Source organism: Eretmochelys imbricata, chromosome 7 (genome assembly GCF_965152235.1).
Source record: "Eretmochelys imbricata isolate rEreImb1 chromosome 7, rEreImb1.hap1, whole genome shotgun sequence".
Taxonomy (NCBI): Eukaryota; Metazoa; Chordata; order Testudines; family Cheloniidae; genus Eretmochelys; species Eretmochelys imbricata.
In genome coordinates, this window is record NC_135578.1 from 124551852 (window position 1) to 124571474 (window position 19623).

At 67.0% G+C, this 19623-nt stretch overlaps 1 protein-coding gene across 2 annotated transcripts in view; it reads right to left on the reverse strand.

Moving 5' to 3' along the window:
- Positions 1 to 921: 921 nt before the first annotated feature.
- Positions 922 to 19623, reverse strand: part of RRP12 (ribosomal RNA processing 12 homolog) — a 29040-nt gene continuing 10338 nt past the window's right edge. The window contains exons 5-34 of one of the 2 annotated variants that reach the window (XM_077823350.1): positions 19445 to 19550; positions 18946 to 19062; positions 18534 to 18672; positions 18128 to 18255; positions 17666 to 17764; positions 17421 to 17512; positions 17122 to 17233; positions 16812 to 16897; positions 16455 to 16569; positions 15639 to 15781; positions 12282 to 12403; positions 11441 to 11505; positions 11130 to 11292; positions 9906 to 10060; positions 9334 to 9401; positions 8843 to 8936; positions 8399 to 8557; positions 8201 to 8281; positions 7761 to 7866; positions 7247 to 7354; positions 6629 to 6786; positions 5752 to 5843; positions 5392 to 5544; positions 4872 to 5041; positions 4474 to 4590; positions 3900 to 3949; positions 3574 to 3652; positions 3085 to 3152; positions 2368 to 2450; positions 922 to 1389 (exon numbers count right to left, since the gene is read on the reverse strand). In XM_077823350.1, coding sequence (XP_077679476.1) covers positions 1287 to 1389; positions 2368 to 2450; positions 3085 to 3152; positions 3574 to 3652; positions 3900 to 3949; positions 4474 to 4590; positions 4872 to 5041; positions 5392 to 5544; positions 5752 to 5843; positions 6629 to 6786; positions 7247 to 7354; positions 7761 to 7866; positions 8201 to 8281; positions 8399 to 8557; positions 8843 to 8936; positions 9334 to 9401; positions 9906 to 10060; positions 11130 to 11292; positions 11441 to 11505; positions 12282 to 12403; positions 15639 to 15781; positions 16455 to 16569; positions 16812 to 16897; positions 17122 to 17233; positions 17421 to 17512; positions 17666 to 17764; positions 18128 to 18255; positions 18534 to 18672; positions 18946 to 19062; positions 19445 to 19550 — 3331 coding nt within the window. In that variant the 3' untranslated portion in view covers positions 922 to 1286. Of the gene's footprint in view, positions 1390 to 2367; positions 2451 to 3084; positions 3153 to 3573; positions 3653 to 3899; positions 3950 to 4461; positions 4591 to 4871; positions 5042 to 5391; positions 5545 to 5751; positions 5844 to 6628; positions 6787 to 7246; positions 7355 to 7760; positions 7867 to 8200; positions 8282 to 8398; positions 8558 to 8842; positions 8937 to 9333; positions 9402 to 9905; positions 10061 to 11129; positions 11293 to 11440; positions 11506 to 12281; positions 12404 to 15638; positions 15782 to 16454; positions 16570 to 16811; positions 16898 to 17121; positions 17234 to 17420; positions 17513 to 17665; positions 17765 to 18127; positions 18256 to 18533; positions 18673 to 18945; positions 19063 to 19444; positions 19551 to 19623 lie in introns of both variants that reach the window. The other variant, XM_077823351.1, reaches the window with a different exon arrangement.

A 19623-nucleotide genomic window follows, 5' to 3' on the forward strand; every position in this document is an offset into this window, starting at 1 on the left:
GTCAGGGGCCTCAGCCTGGAGGGGGGCCCCTGCTCCCCCTGTTCCCTGCCTGTGACCACAGTGGTTTAGGCCCAGTGCCGGGTGCTGGGCTGGGGGACCTGTTGGCTCCTTTGCTTTGGCACAGCAGGCTGGTGAGGCCACACTGCCACCGCAGAAGCGTCGAGCGGCCTAGTTTCCCCAGCCCCGCTCTCCTCCCTGGAGCACTGACCAGCGCGGCTGCCCAGCGAGGCCCTGGCTGGGCCGTGAGGCCTTTCGGAGACATTCCTCAGCTCGTCCCCACCCTCTCCTGGCCCAGCCCAGCGGGGTCTACAGCCCGCTTCAGGGGGCGAGGGTCTCCTCGCGTACCCGCACAGTGCTAACAAACCACACGGGCCTCGGAGCAGCACGAGCCTGCATGAGGTGGGGGGCTGGGGGGGGTCAATGCTCCCGCTCAGAGCAGCGGAGTCCAGCCCGGTTAGAGCGCCCCTGGCAGGCCCCGGCCCAGGGATGGGACACGCCGCGCCCTAGCAGAGCCGGCTGGGACAGGCTGGGGGTGGGGGGACTGGCCGGCAGCCCGGCTCTCAGCCCCACGAGCCAGCGGGCGGGAACGGGGTGAGCGTACAGTTCCCCCAGCCTCCCCACGGCCGCTCTCTGCCCAGCCACACCCCAGAGTGCCAGGCCCGGTCCCGTTTCCAGGCCCCATGGGCGCTGGGCACTGGACAAACCCGCCATGGGTCTGAGCGCAGCATGGGGGGGGGGGGGCGCAGCAGGAGGCTGCTGGGAGGCTGGAACCAGCCACAGCGGGGAGGGTTAACAGGCAGAGTGTGGGGAGGAGCGATGGGGCCTGGCCCCGCCGCTCACTCTGGCACCACCCCGGGCACTGTCCCCGCACAGCAGGGCCCTGCTGGCAGGACGAACGGCGAGGGAGCCGCGCGAGGTGGGCACCGTGTTTATTTCTCACCATGCTGGTTCAATGCAGCCAGTCACTGGCTCGCCCCACTCCCCAGCCTGGCTCCGTGCCAAGGCAGCTTCCTCCTCCCCAAAACAGAGGGCCCAGCTGCAGCTGGGAGCCCACCCGTGTCCAGAACAAGGGGGGCACGGGTGGCTCCCAACAAATCTCGCACCATCAGTGTCCATCTCCTCCTGCCGGGGCCACGCTGAGACCCCGCCGTGCCCCCAACCACCAGCCCCAGGAAGGGCAGACGGGGCTCTGGGCGGGCAGGGAACAGCATCCGGCCTGGGAGGGTCTTCGAAGATGGCAGGGGGTGTGGGGAGAAGGGGTGTTCAAAGCCCTGAGGGGCCCCACCTCACACGCGACGCTCCTTCTGGTGGTGCTTGCGGCCGGTCTGCGCACCCCGCTGGGCCCCCTTCATCAGCCCCTCGAACTGTCCCTGCATCTTCGCCTTCTTCCTGGGCGGGGGCAGGAGCAGGGGGCACAGGTTAGAGCGGGCACTGCCCAAAGCCAGCTTCAGAGCAAGCCACCGAGCTGGGGAGCGCCTGGCCTCTCCCAGCAGGGGGCGCTGTGGGGAGGGGGGCAGGGCACTGGCTGTGTGGGGGGGAGGGGGGGAAAGGGCTCCCGGCTACTCCAGCCCCGGCCTCTCCCAGCAGAGGGTGCTGTGGGGAGGGGGGCAGGGCACTGGCTGTGGGGGGGGAGGGGGGGAAGGGCTCCTGGCTACTCCAGTCCCGGCCTCTCCCAGCAGAGGGCGCTGTGGGAAGGGGGGCAAGGCACTGGCTATGTGTGTAGGGGGGGGGCTCCTGGCTACTCCAGCCCCGGCCTCTCCCAGCAGAGGGCGCTGTGGGGAGGGGGGCAAGGCACTGGCTGTGTGTGTAGGGGGGGGCTCCTGGCTACTCCAGCCCCGGCCTCTCCCAGCAGAGGGCGCTGTGGGGAGGGGGGCAAGGCACTGGCTGTGTGTGTGTGGGGGGGCTCCTGGCTATTCCAGCCCCGGCCTCTCCCAGCAGAGGGCGCTGTGGGGAGGGGGGCAGGGCACTGGCTGTGGGGGGGGAGGGGGGGAAGGGCTCCTGGCTACTCCAGCCCCGGCCTCTCCCAGCAGAGGGCACTGTGGGGAGGGGGGCAAGGCACTGGCTGTGTGTGTAGGGGGGGGGCTCCTGGCTACTCCAGCCCCGGACTCTCCTAGCAGGGGGTGCTGTGGGGAGGGGGGCAGGGCACTGGCTGTGTGTGTATGGGGGGGCCTCCTGGCTATTCCAGCCCCGGCCTCTCCTAGCAGGGGGCGCTGTGGGGAGGGGGGCAGGGCACTGGCGGGGCGGGGAGGGATCCTGGCTACTCCAGCCGCGGCCTCTCCCAGCAGGGGGGGCTGGCAGGGCCACGCACAGGGTTACGGAGCACAGGGATCTACTCCTGGCTTCACTCCAGTTCCACCCCAGCCTCACCTTCGGTTGAGCTTGGCTCTGTTCAGCGGGATGTAGGCGTAGGGGTCCAGCCGGCCTTTCTTCTTCACGTCACCTCGGCCTTTCTGGGGAGCACACGGGGGGGGTGAGGAACCAGCACACCCAGGTCGGGGCAGGCATGCTGACAGCCCTGGGCAGGGGGCCCCGATGCAGCCACGGGGCCAGCAGGGTCCAGCCCCACCCCTCTCACCAAGCCCAGAGCCCGGTCTGGCTGTAGCCACCTCCAGGACCAGGCAGCAGGGCTGCAGTCCACCCCTGGTCAGGGGCGGCCGCTGGGCCATGCCAGCCCTGCAGAGACCTGCTCCAGTGAGGGAACCAGGCCAGGAGACCGTGAGGGCAGAGAGACAATCCCAGGGAACGCGCCCCAGGGCAGGGCCCCCTGCACCCATGGCCAGGGAAATGCTGCAGCTCCAGGCTGGGAAACTGCCCCCAGGCGACTCTTCCTGCCGTGTGCAGGGCCTCGGGCAGCACAGCAGCTGTGCCCCAGCCCACACGCTGCAAAGAGGGGTGCCAGGCAACAGCACTGCCCTGCAATTTGCTCCCTCCCAGGGCAGACCCCAAAGCCCCTGGAGACGGGGCCCTGCAGCCAGGGGGGATGACACCCTCCCATCCCCCCCGGGATCTGCTTTACTCCACCCCCAGCCCCCTCAGCCTGCCCCCCTGAGAGCCCATGGAAAGTGACTCCTCCTGCCTCCTTACCTTGGCCTTGTAGTCTGCCCCCAGCGCCGGCCCTGCACCCAGCCGCCGGTGGATGCCGGAGCCTCCAGCTGAAAAATAGCAGCAAACGTGCATCAGATGCAGCTCCGGGGCTGAGATTGGGAGTGGGGGCCCCGGTTCATGGTCCCTACCAGGGGAGGGCAAGAGGCAGGAACCAGCACAGAGCTGGGCATCCCACACCCCTGAGTTCTGCCCCAGGCTGTGGGCAAGGTGGGGGCGATCCCCAGGGCTGCCAGGGTGTGCCAGTGACTGAGCCCAGCCTTGGAACCAGGCTCCAAGCCCAGCGCTCCCGCAGGGACCCAGAGCCCACCCAGGACCCAGCTCCAGCCGCAGGAGCTGGGGGCAGGAGTCAACGCTGAGGCCTCGGGACGCCCCGCCCTCGGGGAGCCGGCCGGCTGCGCAGGGGCTGGGGGCAGCGGGCCGGCCGGCCCCCACGCATGCTGGAGCCAGCACCACGCAGCCTGGAGTCACCTTTGTAGTGCGCCTGGGTCCCGTCCTCCGGCTCCTCGTCCTCCACCTCCTCCCGGAACCGGCGCTTCTGAGCCTTCTTCTGCAGGGAGAGGGCAGCTCAGCCAGGAGCAGCTGGGACCCCCGCTCCCCCCATCCCTCTGCGCCGCCATCCCCGCCATGGGTATCTGCTTTGCTGGCGAGGCCCTGCCCACAAGGCTGTGCCCCAGGCAGAGACAAGGGCCTGCCCCGGGTCCCAGTCTCTCCCCTGGAACGAGCCCCCACTGGGGCCGCAGGGCGTGACTGGCCGGAGCCCTACCCCGGCCCTGGGGACAAGTGCTGGTACTTACGCTCCGGATCCCCACTTCCTGCATCAGGTCGGCCATCTCCTCATCCACTCCTGCAAAGCAGTGAACAGCTGGGTCAGAGCCGGGAGCCAGGGCCCGGACCCACCCAGCACCGGGGCTGGGACCTCCTGCCTCGGCATAGCCAGATGGAGGGTGGCTCAGGGACGGACACAGCTCCCCTGCTGCTGTGCCCAGCAGGGCTGCTGGGGGGGCCCCAGGCCGCCTTTGCCAGAAGGGGAGACCTGCCTGCTATGGCTGCCCCATGTCACCAGGTGGGTGTGGCCGGGCAGCTCCACAGCTCAAAAGAGCGCCCCCGCCCGGGGTGAGACTGTCCCAGCACTGCCCAGGCTGCCATGAGCCCAGCAGAGGGGTGACCCCAGACCCCATGCCCAGGACCAGGAGACATTCCGGGGCCCACGCCCCATCACACAGCATGCCAGCTGCGGGCACTGGGGCAGGGAGGGGGTGGCCCAACGTGGAGCATTGGGTGGGAGGAGGTGAACCCGGAGCAGGTTGCTGAGCCTCCAGAGGAGGTGTGGGGGAGCCGGGTCCCCGCATTCTCCACCTGGGTCGGTACCTTTGGCTCCCTCGTCGTCCTCGTCCTCGGGGCCCTCGCGGATAACCAGGCGCCCGTCCGCCGACACCTTGAAGTCATGGCTCGCTCCCCTAGGCCTGCCGCTGCTCGGCTTCGTAGCTGGTTCAGCCGAGAGACGGAGGGGTTAGGGAGCCCGGGGCACACACAGCTCGAGCTGAGAGGGGCCCTGGCTGGGAACACGGCCGGCCAGCCACCCAACCCACCCCCAGCTGGGGCATGCCCATGGCTATCCCCACCGTGCACAGCCCCCCAAAGCCCAGCCTGCGTGCACTGGGGAACGGGGACTGACCCGGACAGCAGGGGCAACGGCCAAGGTCCCCGAGCTGATACAGCCACGTCCTGCCACGGCTCAATGCTGGGCCCCATCAGCCACTCCTTACCCAGCACCCTCTGGGCCACGTTGGGGTCCAGAAAGTTGAGGGGCTCATCCCCTTCGCCCTCCTTCAGCCAGGCTTGGCTCTTCTGCCGTGCCTGCTTCCTCTGCTCTCTGCCGCCGCGCCTCTCGCCCTCCTCCTCCTCCGAGTCTGAGTCGGCCAGGAGTTCCTCCATGCTGGGACGGAGAGAGAGTCGGCAAAGGGTGCTGTGCCAGGCCAATGCAGAGTGCCCAGCCCGAGACCCCCCAGCCCAGCCCAGCCCCGGGACATGAGACACCCTCGCAGCCCCATGCCACCCCCAGCATAGGCCCTGGGGCACGAGAACCCCTCCTCAACCCCACGCCATCCCCCAGCACAGGCCCTGGGGCGTCATTCACCCCCCTCCCCAACTCCTGAGGAACCCAGGCCTGGGCCCAGGTGTCCCCGCCCCACAAGTCTCCTGAGGGACAAGCCAGGCAGCGCCGTGGCTGGCAGAAGCTCCCCACGTGCCAGGCCCTGGGCTCATGGGCTGCCCTCCCCGCAGTACCTGTCTCCCCTGGGCTGCACCGGCACCTCCTCCTCGCTCGCGGCCACCGCCTGCTTCAGGGCTCGCTGCTTGCGGCTCCGGGCCTCCGCCTTGCGGATGTTCAGCAGAACCTTGTGGAACTCGGCGGGCAGCAGCCCCCGCACCAGCTCGAAGCTGGGGGCAGAGAGAGAGAGCTGAGCAACCCCCAGCCTGGCACAGCCCCCTGATCGACACCCCCCGACACAGAGCAGCCTCCCCTCCCCCAGACATGCACCCCCCGCCCAGCTCAAAGCCAGGGGACAGCCCATGCGCTGGAGCCCCCCGGCTGGCCTGCGGCCCGAGCGCAAGCCCCGCAGCCCCCCGACTCCCCAGCCCGCTCACCCGAACTTCCGGATGAACTTGGTGAAGAGGTTTCTCAGCTTCATGCGGAAGTGACGTCGCATGTCGTCCGTCAGGCGCCCCACGGCCTCCAGCTGCCGGGACAGAGCGCGTCACCCCCAGTCCCCGGGACAGCACGCGTCCCCCATCCCCAGCCCTCCCCAGACAGCGCCCATAACCCCCCATCCCTGGGACAGCGCCCCCCCACCCCCCATCCTCTGCCCCCCCCCTTGGACAGAGCGTGCCCGCCCCATCCCCTTCCCCACAAGAGAATGTGCAGCCACCCCCCTACGATCTCCAGGGACAGCATGCATGTTCCCCTCACCACAATCCCCCACCCCCATGGGACAGCACACTTCACCCCTGCACCATCTCCCCCTGCCCATGGGCCCCACTCCTCAGACATTGCTCAGCACTCCCCAGCCAGGCCTCACCCTCCCTGCACGGTCACCCCTGCCCCCCAAGCTCTCACAGCCCTGCCACCCTCCCCTGCCAGCTGGGAGGGGGAAGCTGGCGCTGGGTGGGTGCCTGGAGGCGGGTGCTCTCCCTGCGCGCTCAGAGCCCAGGCACTGGGCAGTCGGCCGGAGCGCAGTGACTCCTGGCAGCTGTTGTGGGAAAGGAGCCTCGCCCAGGCCCCCTGCTGCAGGGCAGGCCTCGCGTGGGTCACTAGGAACAGGGATTGGCAGCATCCACCTCAGGGCCAGGATTGGGCTCCAATGGCCCTAGATGGGGCAGGCAGCCAGCCACAGCAAGGGAAGGGCCCCTCCATGTGCCCCCAGCTTGTGGGCAGGACCCACGGACGCCTGGCAGGGACCCTGTTCTAAGGGCAGCCACTCCCTCTCTGGAGGCCCCCCAGCCTGCCCCCCCGACCCCGACTCACCATGGTCTGGACGTGCTTGGCCAGCAGCTGGGCATCCACCAGCAGCAGGGCTGCCTTGAGGAAGCCCAGGGCGGCCTTGACCACGTCCCGCGTGCGCGAGCCCAGCAGCAGGCAGACGTTGTGCAGCAGCTGCTCCACCACCGCCAGACCCATGTGATCTGCAAGAGGCACAGGGCTCAGGCCGGGCAGCGGGGTCCCCCCAGCCCCCCAGGCCGGGGCAGCAGCAGCCCCGGGAGGGTGGAGCCGGGGGAGAAGGCTGGAGAGAGTCTGGCTCAGGACACGCTTGCCCAACACAACCTGTGCTCAGCGCCAGCCCCCTTAGCCATGGGGCAGGGCCTTCCCTCTCGCCCCGCCTTCTGACCAGCCTCAGCGCCCCTAGCCGCTGGCCCAGGGGTGCAGCAGGCCCCGACGGTGCTCCCCATGTGCACCCAGCGCCCCCGCGGCTGGGCCACTTCCCACCCCCAGGCCCGGCTGCGAGCGCCAGCAGAGGTGCCCGGGGGCTGCCCCAGCCGCAGGGGGTCGGACACCCCTTGCTCAGCCCTGCGTCAAGCGAGCAGCTGGGGTTCCAGCCCCCGCCCCAGCACAGCCCTTCCCACCCCTCCCCACAGAGCCCCTCACCTTTGAACTGGAAGAGGAGGCAGGTCAGCACCAGCACGGTGCAGCTGACCATGGTGACCGAGCCCGTCAGCCCCGCGGAGATCAGGAGCAGGAACCGCTGCATGGCACCTGTGCGGGACGGGACGGCCCCGCGTTAGCTCGGCCCTGCCCCAGGGCAGCTCCAAGGCCTCCCGGCTCCGCTGGGGGCCTCCGCCAGGCTAGCCCTGGTGCCCGGCCCCGGCAGGCCCCACTGCAGCCCACAGCACGGGCAGGGGACTGGAAGGCATGCTGACCACCGGGGCCGTGCAGGACAGGCCTCTGCGCCCCACAGGGCCGGGACAGAGGGGTAGGCAGGGCCTTCCACAGAGGGGGCTGGAAGCAGCGATATGGCTGGGCTGGTGGAATGAGCATTGGAGAGGCCTTGGCATGGATGGGGGTGGAAATCGGAGGACCCAGGGGTCCAGAGCGGGCCGGGAGCAGGGCCCAGGCAGGGAAGGGGGCAGGGCAGGCAGGGAAGGGGGCAGGGACGCCTTACCTTGCGGCGTGGGGCCAAAGCGGAGGAAGGCCTGCCCCATCTCCACCAGCAGCACAAAGGCGTTCTTGCGGGCCCCCACCGACACCTCCTTGGTGCAGAGAATCACCTGGCGGCGCAAACACCATCAGAACCGGCGCCCGCCCCCGGCGCCCCCCCCGCCGCCCCCCCGGCTCCCGCCCCCGGCGCCCCCCCGCCCCCGGCGCCCGCTGCCGCCCGCCCCCGGCGCCCCCCCGGCACCTGCCGCCGCCCCCCGCGCCCCCCCGGCACCCGCCGCCGCCCCCCCGGCACCCGCCGCCGCCCCCCCGGCCCGCCCCCGGAACTTGCTTGCACCAACTTTTAGCAGCACTCTGCAAGGAGCCCACTCCCACAGAACAGCCCGGCTGCGCGTGCCGCCCCCCCCGGAACCCCCCAGCCCCAGGGGCCAAGCCCCCCCCGCTCACCTCTGGGACCAGGGCCACGACGAAGTCCTCGTGCTCAGCCGTCAGCTGCTTCACAACGTGGAACAGGCACTTCAGCCGTGGCTGGGGAGGGCAGCAGGGTCAGATCCAGAGACACCCCTGCGCCCCCCTTCCCCCCGGGCCATGCCGCCTGCCCCACGCCCACAGGTTCCTCATCGCCTGCCCCCAGCCCCGGCTCACCCTCTTGGCAGGGGAAGCGGTGCTCTGCAGGGAGCCCAGCAGATCTCTCTTCAGCTCCGCCAGGTGGCTGCGGACGAAGGCCTGGCAGGGGAGCCGGGGAGCCGCGCACACCTCCTCCAGCACGCGGTACGCCTTCTTCTGCACGCCATGCTCCTTGCTCTGCGGGGAGACGGCACCAGACGGCGTCAGCCAAGCCCCTGCCCACACCTCTCCCCCCGAGCGCCAGCCTCACCCCCGCTCCACCGAGCGAGCCGCAGCCAGAGACCCCCGAGCCGCAGAGCCGCTCCGCTCCCCAGATCCAGGGAGAGGCGTCGGGAGCCAGGCCCCCTCCGGAGAACCTGCAGCGAGGGATGGAGGGATCGGGGAGCCGGAAGTGGAGCACCCTGGAGGCCCTCGCAGGGCGCCCAGTCCCCTCCCGCCCCAGCCCCAGCCTGGGCGACTCACCTGCAGGGAGGGCTGGATGGTGCGGTAGAGGGCACCCAGGGAGGGCTCGTCGGTGTAGGGCGCCATGGCCACTATCAGGTCCAGGATGGAGAGCCTGCAGCAGAGGGGGTTAGCGGAGGGGAGGTGGGATGCCCAGGACTCTGCCCGGCTCCCTGCTGGGGGGAAGGATCTCAGCGCCACGCCCCCCCCGCCCAGCAGCAATGAGAACAAGTGGGGGGGGGCACTGGCCAGGACCACACCGCCACCGCGAGTGAGACGTTCCTAGCCACCAGCAGAGGCAGGCTCCAGGCCAGCCCCCCAGCACCAGCAGGGCAAACAACCCACCCAGTCAGAAGGGGGATCAGGATGAGTCTGTGGAGGGGAGGAACTGTGGGGGTCAGGAGGTCCCTTCCAGCGCTCTGTGCAGTGCCCCCCAGCAGCTCGGCTGTGCCCAGGCCCGGGGATGGGGCGCCCAGGGGCGTGGCAGGCAGAGCGCTAACCTGCGGCATTACCTGGTGAACTCGGTGCTCTCGGGGCTGGTCAGTTTCTCGCTGGCTTTCTCCAGGAACCCGCACACCATCTGCAGGAGGGGACGAGCCGCCGGCCCGGGATCAGTTCGGGGCCGCACTCCACCCGCGTAACCCCCGCTCAGCACGGCTCTGCCCACTGGCCCGCAGGAGGTGGCGAGCACGCGGCAGCCCCTGAGCAAGGCCAATAGTTCAGGCAGCGGAGCCTTGAGCCCCCCAGGGCAGCTCCCCAGGGTCCTCGCTGAGCCCCGCGCCAGCTCCAGAGGGAATTCAGTACCTCCCTGGGGTGTGCTCCTCCCCAGCACAGAGGCATTACCCAGACACAGCATTTCTGTGAGGCCCCTGGCAGGGGGAATGACCCCCCCAGCCATGGTCACTCAGCATCCCGAGGCCTGGGCTCCACAGCACCTAGACGCCAGCAGCTGGTTCTGCGGCAGGCCCCGCAGGGAGCTGCTTCCATGGGCTCCCCGGGCCATCGTTACAGCTGGCTGCGCTGCCCTATGCCGCAAAGCTACCCCCTGCCCCACAGGGCTGGTCCGGGCCCCCGCCTGCCTCACCTGCTGCTCAGTGATTGTCAGGTACGTGCGGACGGTGTCCAGCAATGAGCGCCGATGGGCTGCGCCCTCCCCAGCGTCCCCCGGCTGGCTGTACACATTGAACAGGATGGGCAGGAAGTTCTTGGCAAAGCGGCCGACCTCCGCCCGCTCGGCGTCTGGGGAGGGGCACAGAGCAGTGAGGGTCTGCACCCAGGGCCCTCGGACTCACCCACCGCCCCAAGAGGGATCCAGCTGCTCACGCCTGGCACCTTCTGTGACAAAGCAGGACTGTCATAGTGTGGGGGTGCCTCAGTTTCCCCTAGGCAGTTCTTAAGTATCTAGGGGGTGGGATAAGGGTGTATGATCATTGCAGAGCCCTAGAGGGCAGGTGTGTGCAGGGGTCTGGACACAGAGAATGGCCAACACCCTGTTTCCTGGCAACTGATGGCCTGGGCCCTTCCCCCCTGCAAGGTGAGAGCTAAAGGGTTGGAGAACAAAGGAATCAGGTGCCCTCCTGGCCCAGGAAAGGAACAAAGCCCAGAGGAGGAGGGGTGGGAGAGAATTTCAGTTTGGGACTGGCTGGGACATGGAGTGAAGGGCAGATGGGGTTGTCTGGCTCACTGCCCCCCAAAATGGACCCAGCTGAGGTGTCCTGTTCTCTGCACCTACAAGCTCTGTTTTAGACCATGTTCCTGTCGTCTAATAAACCTTCTGTTTCACTGGCTGGCTGGGAGTCACGTCTGACTGCGGAGTTGGGGGGCAGGACCCTCTGGCTTCCACAGGACCCTGCCTGGGCGGACTTGCCGGGGGAAGAGCACGGAGGGGCAGAGGATGCTGAATGCTCCGAGGTCAGACCCAGGAAGGTGGAAGCCGGGGGAGCTGTGTGTCCTGCAGACAGGCTGCTCACAGGAAGGCGACTGCCCCAGAGTCCTGACTGGCTTCGTAGGGAGCAGTTCCAGAGCATCGCCCAGGGACTCCGGGGCGGGGGGGGGGAAGAGACGGGACACGGCGGGACAGGAGAGGAGGAGGAGAGACAGAACCCAGCCCGGATGGGAAAGACCATTGGGCATTCCAGCACCCTGGGGGGCTCAGGGCGGACTGAAGGCCCTAGAGACTGGACCTCGGCCCTGCCGCACTGCAGCTCCCAGTCCGCTGAAGGATGCGCGCCTGCCCCAGCAATGTGCCCCTCCACCTGCCGAGTGGCCCAGTCCCCTTGCCGGGGGCACCCCAGGGCCCGGCCCTTACCTGTCTCGCAGCCCTTGCTGATGAGCGTGCGCAGGGCCTGGCAGACGGTGAGCCGCAGGTCTGCCCGCTCGCTGATGGCCGTGCCCAGCGTCCGCGCCAGCCCTTTGAAGGAGGCCGCCAAGTCCGTGGGCCTGGTGCAGAAGCCAGGCAGCATGGTCCAGATCTGAAAGGTAAAGGAGGTGCGTGAAGGGGCGGAGGGGACACCAGCCTGACACGGCAGAGCCGCCCCTCGCGAGGATCCAGCCAGCCTAGCTACAGGCCCCTGCTCCTGGGAGCCCCACCCTGTGAGCCCCAGGGCCTGAGCCTCTCACCTGACACTGCAGCGTGTCATAGATCTTGGACTCCAGACTCCTCCCGGCCTGCGCCAGCTCCACGGCTGCAGCAAAGAGACAAGGGGGGCGTGAGGGCTGCAGGGGGTGCCTAGACCCTGCGGCCAGAAGGGCTCACTGGGACCCACTCGTCTGACCCCTGGACAGCTCAGGCCAGAGACCAGCCCTGCAACGACCCCAGAGCCGATCACCTGGATTTAAACATGGTCAGTGACGGAGAAGCCACCCACCCCGGAGCGATGTTCCAGGGTTAATTCCCTGCCCTGGCACAGATCCATGCCTGATTACCTGCCTCGGTGTGTCTCGCTCCAGCTTCCAGCCCCGGGTCGCCTTAGGCCTTCCTCGGCTAGACAGCAGCGCCCACCCTCCCGTACCCGTTCCCTGCGTGGGTACTTGCAGACTGCAACCCCAGAGTTAACCCGGGGAGGGGCATCCCTGGGAGCGTCCCGGGGCCACCTGCGATGGGGCAAATCTGCCCATGGGGGGCAGCAGAGTCTGAGAGACCAAAGGCACCACCAGCCTCTGATCTCAGGGCCCCTGGGGAGCAGAGCACCCAGACCATGGCCTCTGAACCCACAGCAGGAGATGGGCCAGGGTGCAGTTTATTCAGCCAGTGCTCCCCATCTGCCTGCCCTGCGAGGGCCATGTTGGCTCAGTGCCCCATGGGGACATGCCTTCTGGGGACAGCCCCCATGTCCCCCAGCAGCTCACCCCACCCCCAGTATGGGGACACCCCCTGCCTCCTGCACCAGGCTGAATGGAGGGGTTGCCTGCAGCATGGCTGCGCCTCGCCATGGGGCCCTCCCCCACCCCCACTAGTTACCTCTGCTTTTCAGGGTGGCCGCCAGGGGCAGGAAATAGCTGGTGAAGAAGCTGAGCCGCGTGCCCTGGACGTGGTCCCGGATCACCGGCAGGAGCCAGCTGCGGGGGAAATCCAGCGTCTCCCTGTGGAGGGAACACACAGGTGAGGTGCAGCAGGGGGCGCTCCGCAGGATCGGTGCTTCGCCCCCCATGCTGGAACAGCGTCCGGGAGAACAGGCCAAAGGCTCACACAAACCAAACACTCTACTGCCTACGCTGGAAGCAGGAAGCTGCCAAAGCGACAGTGGGGTGAAAGGAGAGCTCCAGGCAGACAAGGCCGCTGCGGAGAAACTAAATGAACTCTTTGCTTTGCTCTTCCCGGCTGAGGGCGCGAGGGAGATTCCCACGCCTGAGCCAGGCTTCTTAGGTGACAATCTCAGGAACTGTCCCAAGCTGAGGGGTCACTAGAGGAGGTTGGGAACAAACTGATAAACAGCAATACGTCCCCAGGACCAGATGGGATTCACCCAAGGGTTCTGAAGGAACTGAGACGTGAAACTGCAGAACTGCTAACTGGATTAAATCAGTTTCTGTCCCAAATGACTGGAGGGTAACTAGTGTGACACTGATTATTAAAAAAAGGTTCCAGAGGTGATCCCGGCAAACACCGGCCGCTAAGCCGGATTTCAGTACTGGACAAACAGACTGAAACTGTAGTAAAGAACAGAATTGTCAGACACACAGACCGATGAACATGATATACTCGGGAAGAGTCAACATGGCTTTTTTTGAAGGGAACTCAATCCCCACCAATCTACTGGAATTCTTTTAGGGGGTCAATAAGCATGTGGATGCGGGGATCCAGTGGCTATAGTTTACTTGGACTTTCGGAAAGCCTTTGACAAGGTCCCTCACCAAAAGCTCTTAAGCAAAGTAAGGAGTCATGGGATAAGAGGGAAGGTCCCTCTCACGGATCAGTGACTAGTTACAAGATAGAAAACAAAATGTAGGAAGATACGGTCAGTTTTCACAATGGAACAAGGTAAACAGCGATGTCCCCCAGGGGTCTGGACGGGGACCAGTGCTGTTCAACACATTACAAACGATCTGGAAAAAGGGGTCAACAGTTTGCGGACAATACAAAATTACTCAAGATAGTCCAAAGCTGACTGCAAATAGTTACAAAAGGGACCTCACAAAACTGGGTGACTGGGCAGCAAAATGGCCGGAGAAATTCAGCGCTGACAAATGCAAAGAAATGCCCATCGGAAAACAATCCCAACTATGCGTCCAAAACGCTGCAATCTGAATTAGCTGTTCCCACTCAAGAAACAGATCTTGGGGTCACCATGGAGAGTTCTCTGAAAACATCCACTCAATGTGCAGCGGCCATCAAAAAAGCGAACAATGTTAGGAATCATTAGGAAAGGGAGAGGTAACTAGACAGTAAATATCATACTGCCCCTATATACATCCGGGGCATGCCCACACCATGAACACCGAGTACAGACCTGGCTGCCCCCTCTCAAAGAAGACACATTAGAACCTACGTTCTCTGTAAGCTGCATGGCCGTGCAGCAGCCCATTTAGTGCTGCACAGGTGCCCAGGGAACCCGCCTGGGGACGTGCCGCAGCCAGGGGAGGGGCCCCCAACTGCCACGGCCCTCCCCCAGCCCAGACCTGCTGGGGCCAGGGGAGGGGCACCTCCCACAGCAGAGCTGCCGCCTCTCCCCCCCAGCCCAGATGCTGCTGCGGGGAGAGAGAGCTGGGGGGGGGGAGGGAAGAGTCCTTTCTCCCCACTGTAGTCCTGGAGCACCCTTCTGCACCCCAAAGCCTCACCCCCTGCACCCAACCCTCTGCCCCAGCCCAGAGCCCCTCATCCCTGGCTGCACCCCAGAGCCTGCACCCCTAGCCGGAGCCCTCATCCCCTGCACCCAACCCTCTGCCCCAGCCCTGAGCCCCTCATCCCCAGCCCCACGCCAGAGCCCGCCCCCTCCCACTCTCCATACCCCTTGGCCCCACTCCTGCCGTTTGAATTTTGTTACGTGCACCAACAAGGAGGTGATGGGTCACACGTCGCTTCCATATTGGTGCACATAAAATTCATTCCGCACACGCGTGGGAAAAACTAGAGGGAACCCTGGTGAGAACTGGGAAAGGTGCAGAGAAGGGCAACAAAAGCGATGAAGGGGATGGAGCATTTCCCGCACGAGGGATTAAAAAAGCTGGGACAGTTCATCTTGGCAAAGAGACGACTCAGGGGGAGACGATCCAGGTCTATAAAATCGTGACTGGCGCGGAGAAAGTGAAGAAGGATGTGTTATTTGCTCCTTCACTTCATAGGCGCCGACTCCGTGGGTGCTCCGGGGCTGGAGCACCCACGGGGAAAACATGGTGGGTGGTGAGCACCCACCGGCAGCCCCGCCGATCAGCACCTGCCTCCCGCCCACGGGGGATCCGCTGTTCCGAAGTGTGCAGGAGGCGCCGGGGCGGTGCGGGGCGGGAAGAGACCAGGAGGGGTTGGGCCCTTCACATAACACACAGAATGGGGTCACTGAATGACATTAACAGGGCGGAGGGTGAGAACCTCCACATGGAGCACGTCACACCACACAGCTAGCCTGTGGAACTCCTTGCCAGGGGATGCTGAAAAAGCCAAAAGTAGAAGCGGATTAAAAACCAACTCGGTAAGTTCCTGGAGGACAGGGCCAGCAATGGCTATCAGGCAGGAGGGGCCACTGGTCTGATCCAGCATGGCTGTTCTTATGCTCTTAGAAACCTTTCAGCGGGCCAGGCCCTCGAGGGGTCTCACTCTTCCTTCTGGGCTGTAGCACTGACCCTGGGGCTCCGTGACACCTGGGAACTGGCTCAGGAGGTCAGACGCAGCCTGACGGGGGGTTCATTGGAGCGTGGCTGGGCTGCCCAGAAGGGTCTGTGCTGTAGCCTTCACGAAGGGCTTCCAGCCCCCATGGCCAGGGGACTAATAGCCAGTTCCCTTGTTTGGAAGAGGCTGCCTGTGTCCCTGGAAACACTCAAAGCTACAGCACAAGCCTGCTGCAGGAGTCTGGCCTGGCTGTATTCGCTGCAGGGAGCCCCGGGGAGAGACAGGGACTGCTGGTGCCCGAGGCCCGGTGGGGAGTCCTGCCCCTGCGGTGCAGAGAGAGGCCCTGGGTCCTGCCCACTAAAGGGGTCACCCCCGGCAGACTGGGGACAGCCTGGGGCATAGACCAGACCCCGTGACTCCATGCGGATGCGTAAAGGTTTAGGGCTCCTGGTACAGCCCTGTTGGGATCCGGTCCCTGGACCCCTCCAGCTGTTTGTCTGAAGGAGGGTGAGGCCCAGCCGTGGCTCCCTGCAGCCGTCCGGGGGTTGTACTTACTCCGTGCCATCTATCTCCAGGGCCACAGCCTGCAGCAGCACCTCGGGGCCCATGCTGGCCACAGCAGCCCCCACCGCCCGGTCCAGCTCGCTGGTGTGGGGGAAGTGTGGGGAGTGGCGCAGGTCGCACAGGGACTGGAGACACTGCAGAGCAGAGACGGGGTGGTCACACGGACTCCTCCCCGAGGGTCCCTGTGCCAGAGAGCAACCCCCATCCACAGGCAGGTGTCCCGCCCCCGCCCCACTGAGACAGTCGCACGCCTGGCCACAGGCCGAGACCTTCTCAGAGCAGATCCCCAGGCGCTCTAGGTGGGGCCGTGCCAATGCAGCCACCTCTGAAGAGGAGCGCAGCCAGCACCAGCCAGGGTGGACTAAGGAGGCAGGAGCAAGCCTACCCAGAGATCTCTGGCCCCAGGACAGCGCTTGGAACCTCCTTCGCCCCGGGGCAGGAAGGGCAGGGCTGGCCCACAGGGGCATGCAGCCCCTTAGCCATAGCAACCCGGGCTCCGGGCAGCAGGGTGCCATGCACACACTCCCCCACTCTGGGCCAGCTGCTGCAGCGTAGGCCAGCCCGGGTCTGGGAAGCCGCTGCTGGACTCCCGCTCCACCCTGCTACCCTGGAACGGCCCTTGGAATGCCCAGGACGGGGCTTTAAGCGCCCACTCACCACCCAAATGCCCACCTCTGGGAAGCCAGCGCCACCGACCGGCTCTCAGCAGCCTCTGTATCATGGGAAGCATTTGCAAGGCCCAGCCCCAGAGCCCCGAGCCCAGGCCCCTCTCCCAGCGAGCACCCAGGGCTCTCCCTGCCCCCTTACCTTCCTCATGAAGGGATGGCACTGCTTCCCGCACGTCTCGAAGAAGGCCCGCAGCACCTGCAGCACGGAGGCCCATGCCGCGTGGAATCGGTACGTCAAGCCCTCCTCCACCGCCCTGCACCGGGAGAGAGCACCGCCCGGGGCTCAGCACCGCCCGGGGCTCAGCACCGCCCGGGGCTCAGCACCGCCCGGGGCTCAGCACCGCCCGGGGCTCAGCACCGCCCGTCACTGCAGGACACACTGTGCCGGCACCCATCACACGGGGCTTCCCGCGGGGCAGGCACAAGAGCCCGGAGGTGGGGCGGGAAGGGGGCCACGGGGCAGCCCCAGCCCCACAGCCAGGCGGGCCCCACTCACCTGAACATCCTGCAGACGTGGGAGGCGGAGGCAGAAACGGGCCCCAGCTCGGCCATGTGGGGAGCAACGCACTCGCTCAGCAGAGCCTGCAGGGGGCAGTCAGGACAGGAGGGGTTAGCCACGCCCCTCAGCCCCATGCGGGCCAGGGACGGGAGCAGGCTGCAGCGGGGCAGATCCCAGCGTGCAGCGCTCCACTGCAGCCTGCCCGAGCAAAGCCTGGTGCCCCATGGCGGGGGCTGGAATAGTCGTTCCCCCCCCCCCCAGGACAGCCAGGCCAGGGCGGGACGGGGGGAGCAGCTGCTCACGGTACCTTGAGCGTCTGGGTCGCGGCCGCCAGCACCTGTGGGTGGGGGGAGAGGAGGCAGCTCACGGCAGCCGTGAAGAGGCGGGGGAGGTGTCCCCAGCACAGGTCCCTCTGCAGCCTGCAAGAGAGAGAGGGTCCAGCACCAGGGAGAGCCCCCGGCCGCCCACCTTCCTGCAACGGGGCCCCCGTTCTCCAACCCATCACCCTCCATGGGGTCCCTGCTCCCCTCCCCCCGTCCCCAGGGGCCCCCGCACCCAACCCCCCATGGGAACCCCTGCCACCCCGATCCCGGCCCAGCCTGTTACCTGGCCAGGTTGCTGTGTGCCTTCTCCATGACGGCCAGCCAGGCCAGCAGGGGCTGCAGGTCGTTCTCGCTGGGCGTGTAGTCGTACAGGGCCTGGCAGGGCAGGGCGGGGCGGGCTCAGTGAAAGATGCCCCCCTCCCCGTGACCCTGCCCCCATCCCTCAGCCCCCTCCCCGTGACCCTGCCCCCATCCCTCAGCCCCCCTGCCCCCACCCCTCAGCCCCCCTGCCCCCACCCCGGCACTCACAGTGATGATCTGGGCGTTGAGCTCGGCAGACAGGCACGCCAGGCCAGGCTTGGCCGTGAAGAGGCTGTGGAAGGCCTGCATGGCACATGCCGTCACCAGCTGCAAAGGACATGGCGTTAGGGAGCGATGGGGGAAGGTGCTGCCCTACTGGGCCCCTCGATCCACAGGCCTGGGCAGATCCCAGCCCCAGCCGGGAGCCCCACGAACGCTGCACCCAGCGGGAAGGGGCGGAATTGTCCTAGATGGAGTCCAGGTGTCCCCCGCACACACCCCGGTACCCTGCAGGGCCCCCTTGCCTGACCCCGCGGAGCTGGCCCAGGCCGGCAGGGAGCGGGCGCTGTGCAGTCCTAGCCCTGGTGTGTCACGGCCGGGAGACAGTGCCTGGTCGGTCCCGGGGCGAGAAGCTGGGGGCCGAGGACAGTGATGGGTCCCCTCCCTCCCGGAGCCCGGCCGGCTGCTCACCACATGGCTGAGGGTCATGACGCGGAGCAGGGTCTCGCAGCAGGTCTTCACCGCGGCCAGGGGCAGACAGGGCAGCAGGTCCCGGAGCAGGGTCAGGACGTGCAGGGTGGTGGTGGCCTCTTTGGTACCTGAGAAACGGGGCAGAGATGAACACACAGAACAGCCCCCTGCTCGGCTCGGCCAGCGAGGCCCCCATGACTGAACCCCTCTGCCAGGGGCTGCCGGGCCCCAAGAGCTCAACACCGAACCCACAGCATGCAGCTCAGGGGCAGCAGCACGGGGGCCAGGGGCCAAAAAGCCCAGCACAGACCCCAGAGCCCGGTAGTCACCCAGTAGCCCCACATCCCAGCCAGGTCCCCATGCACCCCCCACAGCTGTGCACCCCACGTCCCCGTCCCTCCCGTACCTCCGGACTTCTCGATCTCCTGCACACAGAACCGGGCTGTGGACTGTGCAGCTGGGTGGTGTGTGGGAGCCGTGTCCCCGAACAGGAACTCGCTGCCCTTCAGGATGGAACAGACGCCGTGCTGGGCTTCCTTCCGTACCTGCCGAGCATGGGAGCGGGGTGAGCAGGGGGTGCCCCAGGCAGCCTCCTGCCAAGGATCAGGGAGGCCAGCACCTGCGAGAGCCAGGGCTGGGAGTGCACCCGCCTGCTTGACCAGCCCCCATGGGGCTGGGACCCCTGCGCCCAAGGCATCGCACAGACCAAGCAGCTCCAGACCCAGGCCCTAGCAAGATCCTGCAGACTGGGGCAGAGCTACACAGGGCCCCACTTGGGGGGCAGGAGGGGGCACCCCACAGGGTCCCGATGGGCTCACTTTGGGCTTGGCGTGGACCGTGAAGCTCAGCAAGCCGTGGTAAACCTGCAGCGTGACAGGGTAGCTCCAGGCTGCCAGGTCCTGCTTCCGTAGCAGCGTGGCCAGGCAGGAGAGCACCTGCAGGGAGAGACCAACAGGGACACGTGGGTATCGGTGCCACCCTCCCGAGCCAGGGCAACTGCCTGCCTCCCCCCACCAGTCCCCCAAGTCAGGCTGCTCTTCCCACGCACGCCTGACCCCCCCAGCCCCGAAAGTCAGACTGCCCCTCCCCCGCACCGAGCACCCCCACCAGCCTGACCCATCCAGGGACGGCAGGAACCCCAGGATGCTGGGGGAGACACACGCACCCTGTCCGTCCCCCCCCGCAGGCTCAGCACAAGGGGATGGCTCTGTACCAGTCACACCCTCGCTGAGGGCAGGGAGTCCGAGCCAGCTGCCCCAGCTCACAACCCCCAGCCAGCCGCACCCCAGTGACCCCCTGCCCACGTCCTGCACTCACCCACCGCAGGGCGGAGGAGGGGCCGCTGCCGGCCTGCGAGGCCATGATGCTCATCAACACTTTGGAGGTGTCCGAGAACTTCTTTATCAGCACGGGCCCTGGAACCCTGCGGGCAGGGAGGGGAGGGCGTCAGCATGGCTGGGGGCCCGCAACGGGGAGGGAGACAATGGGAGATGCGC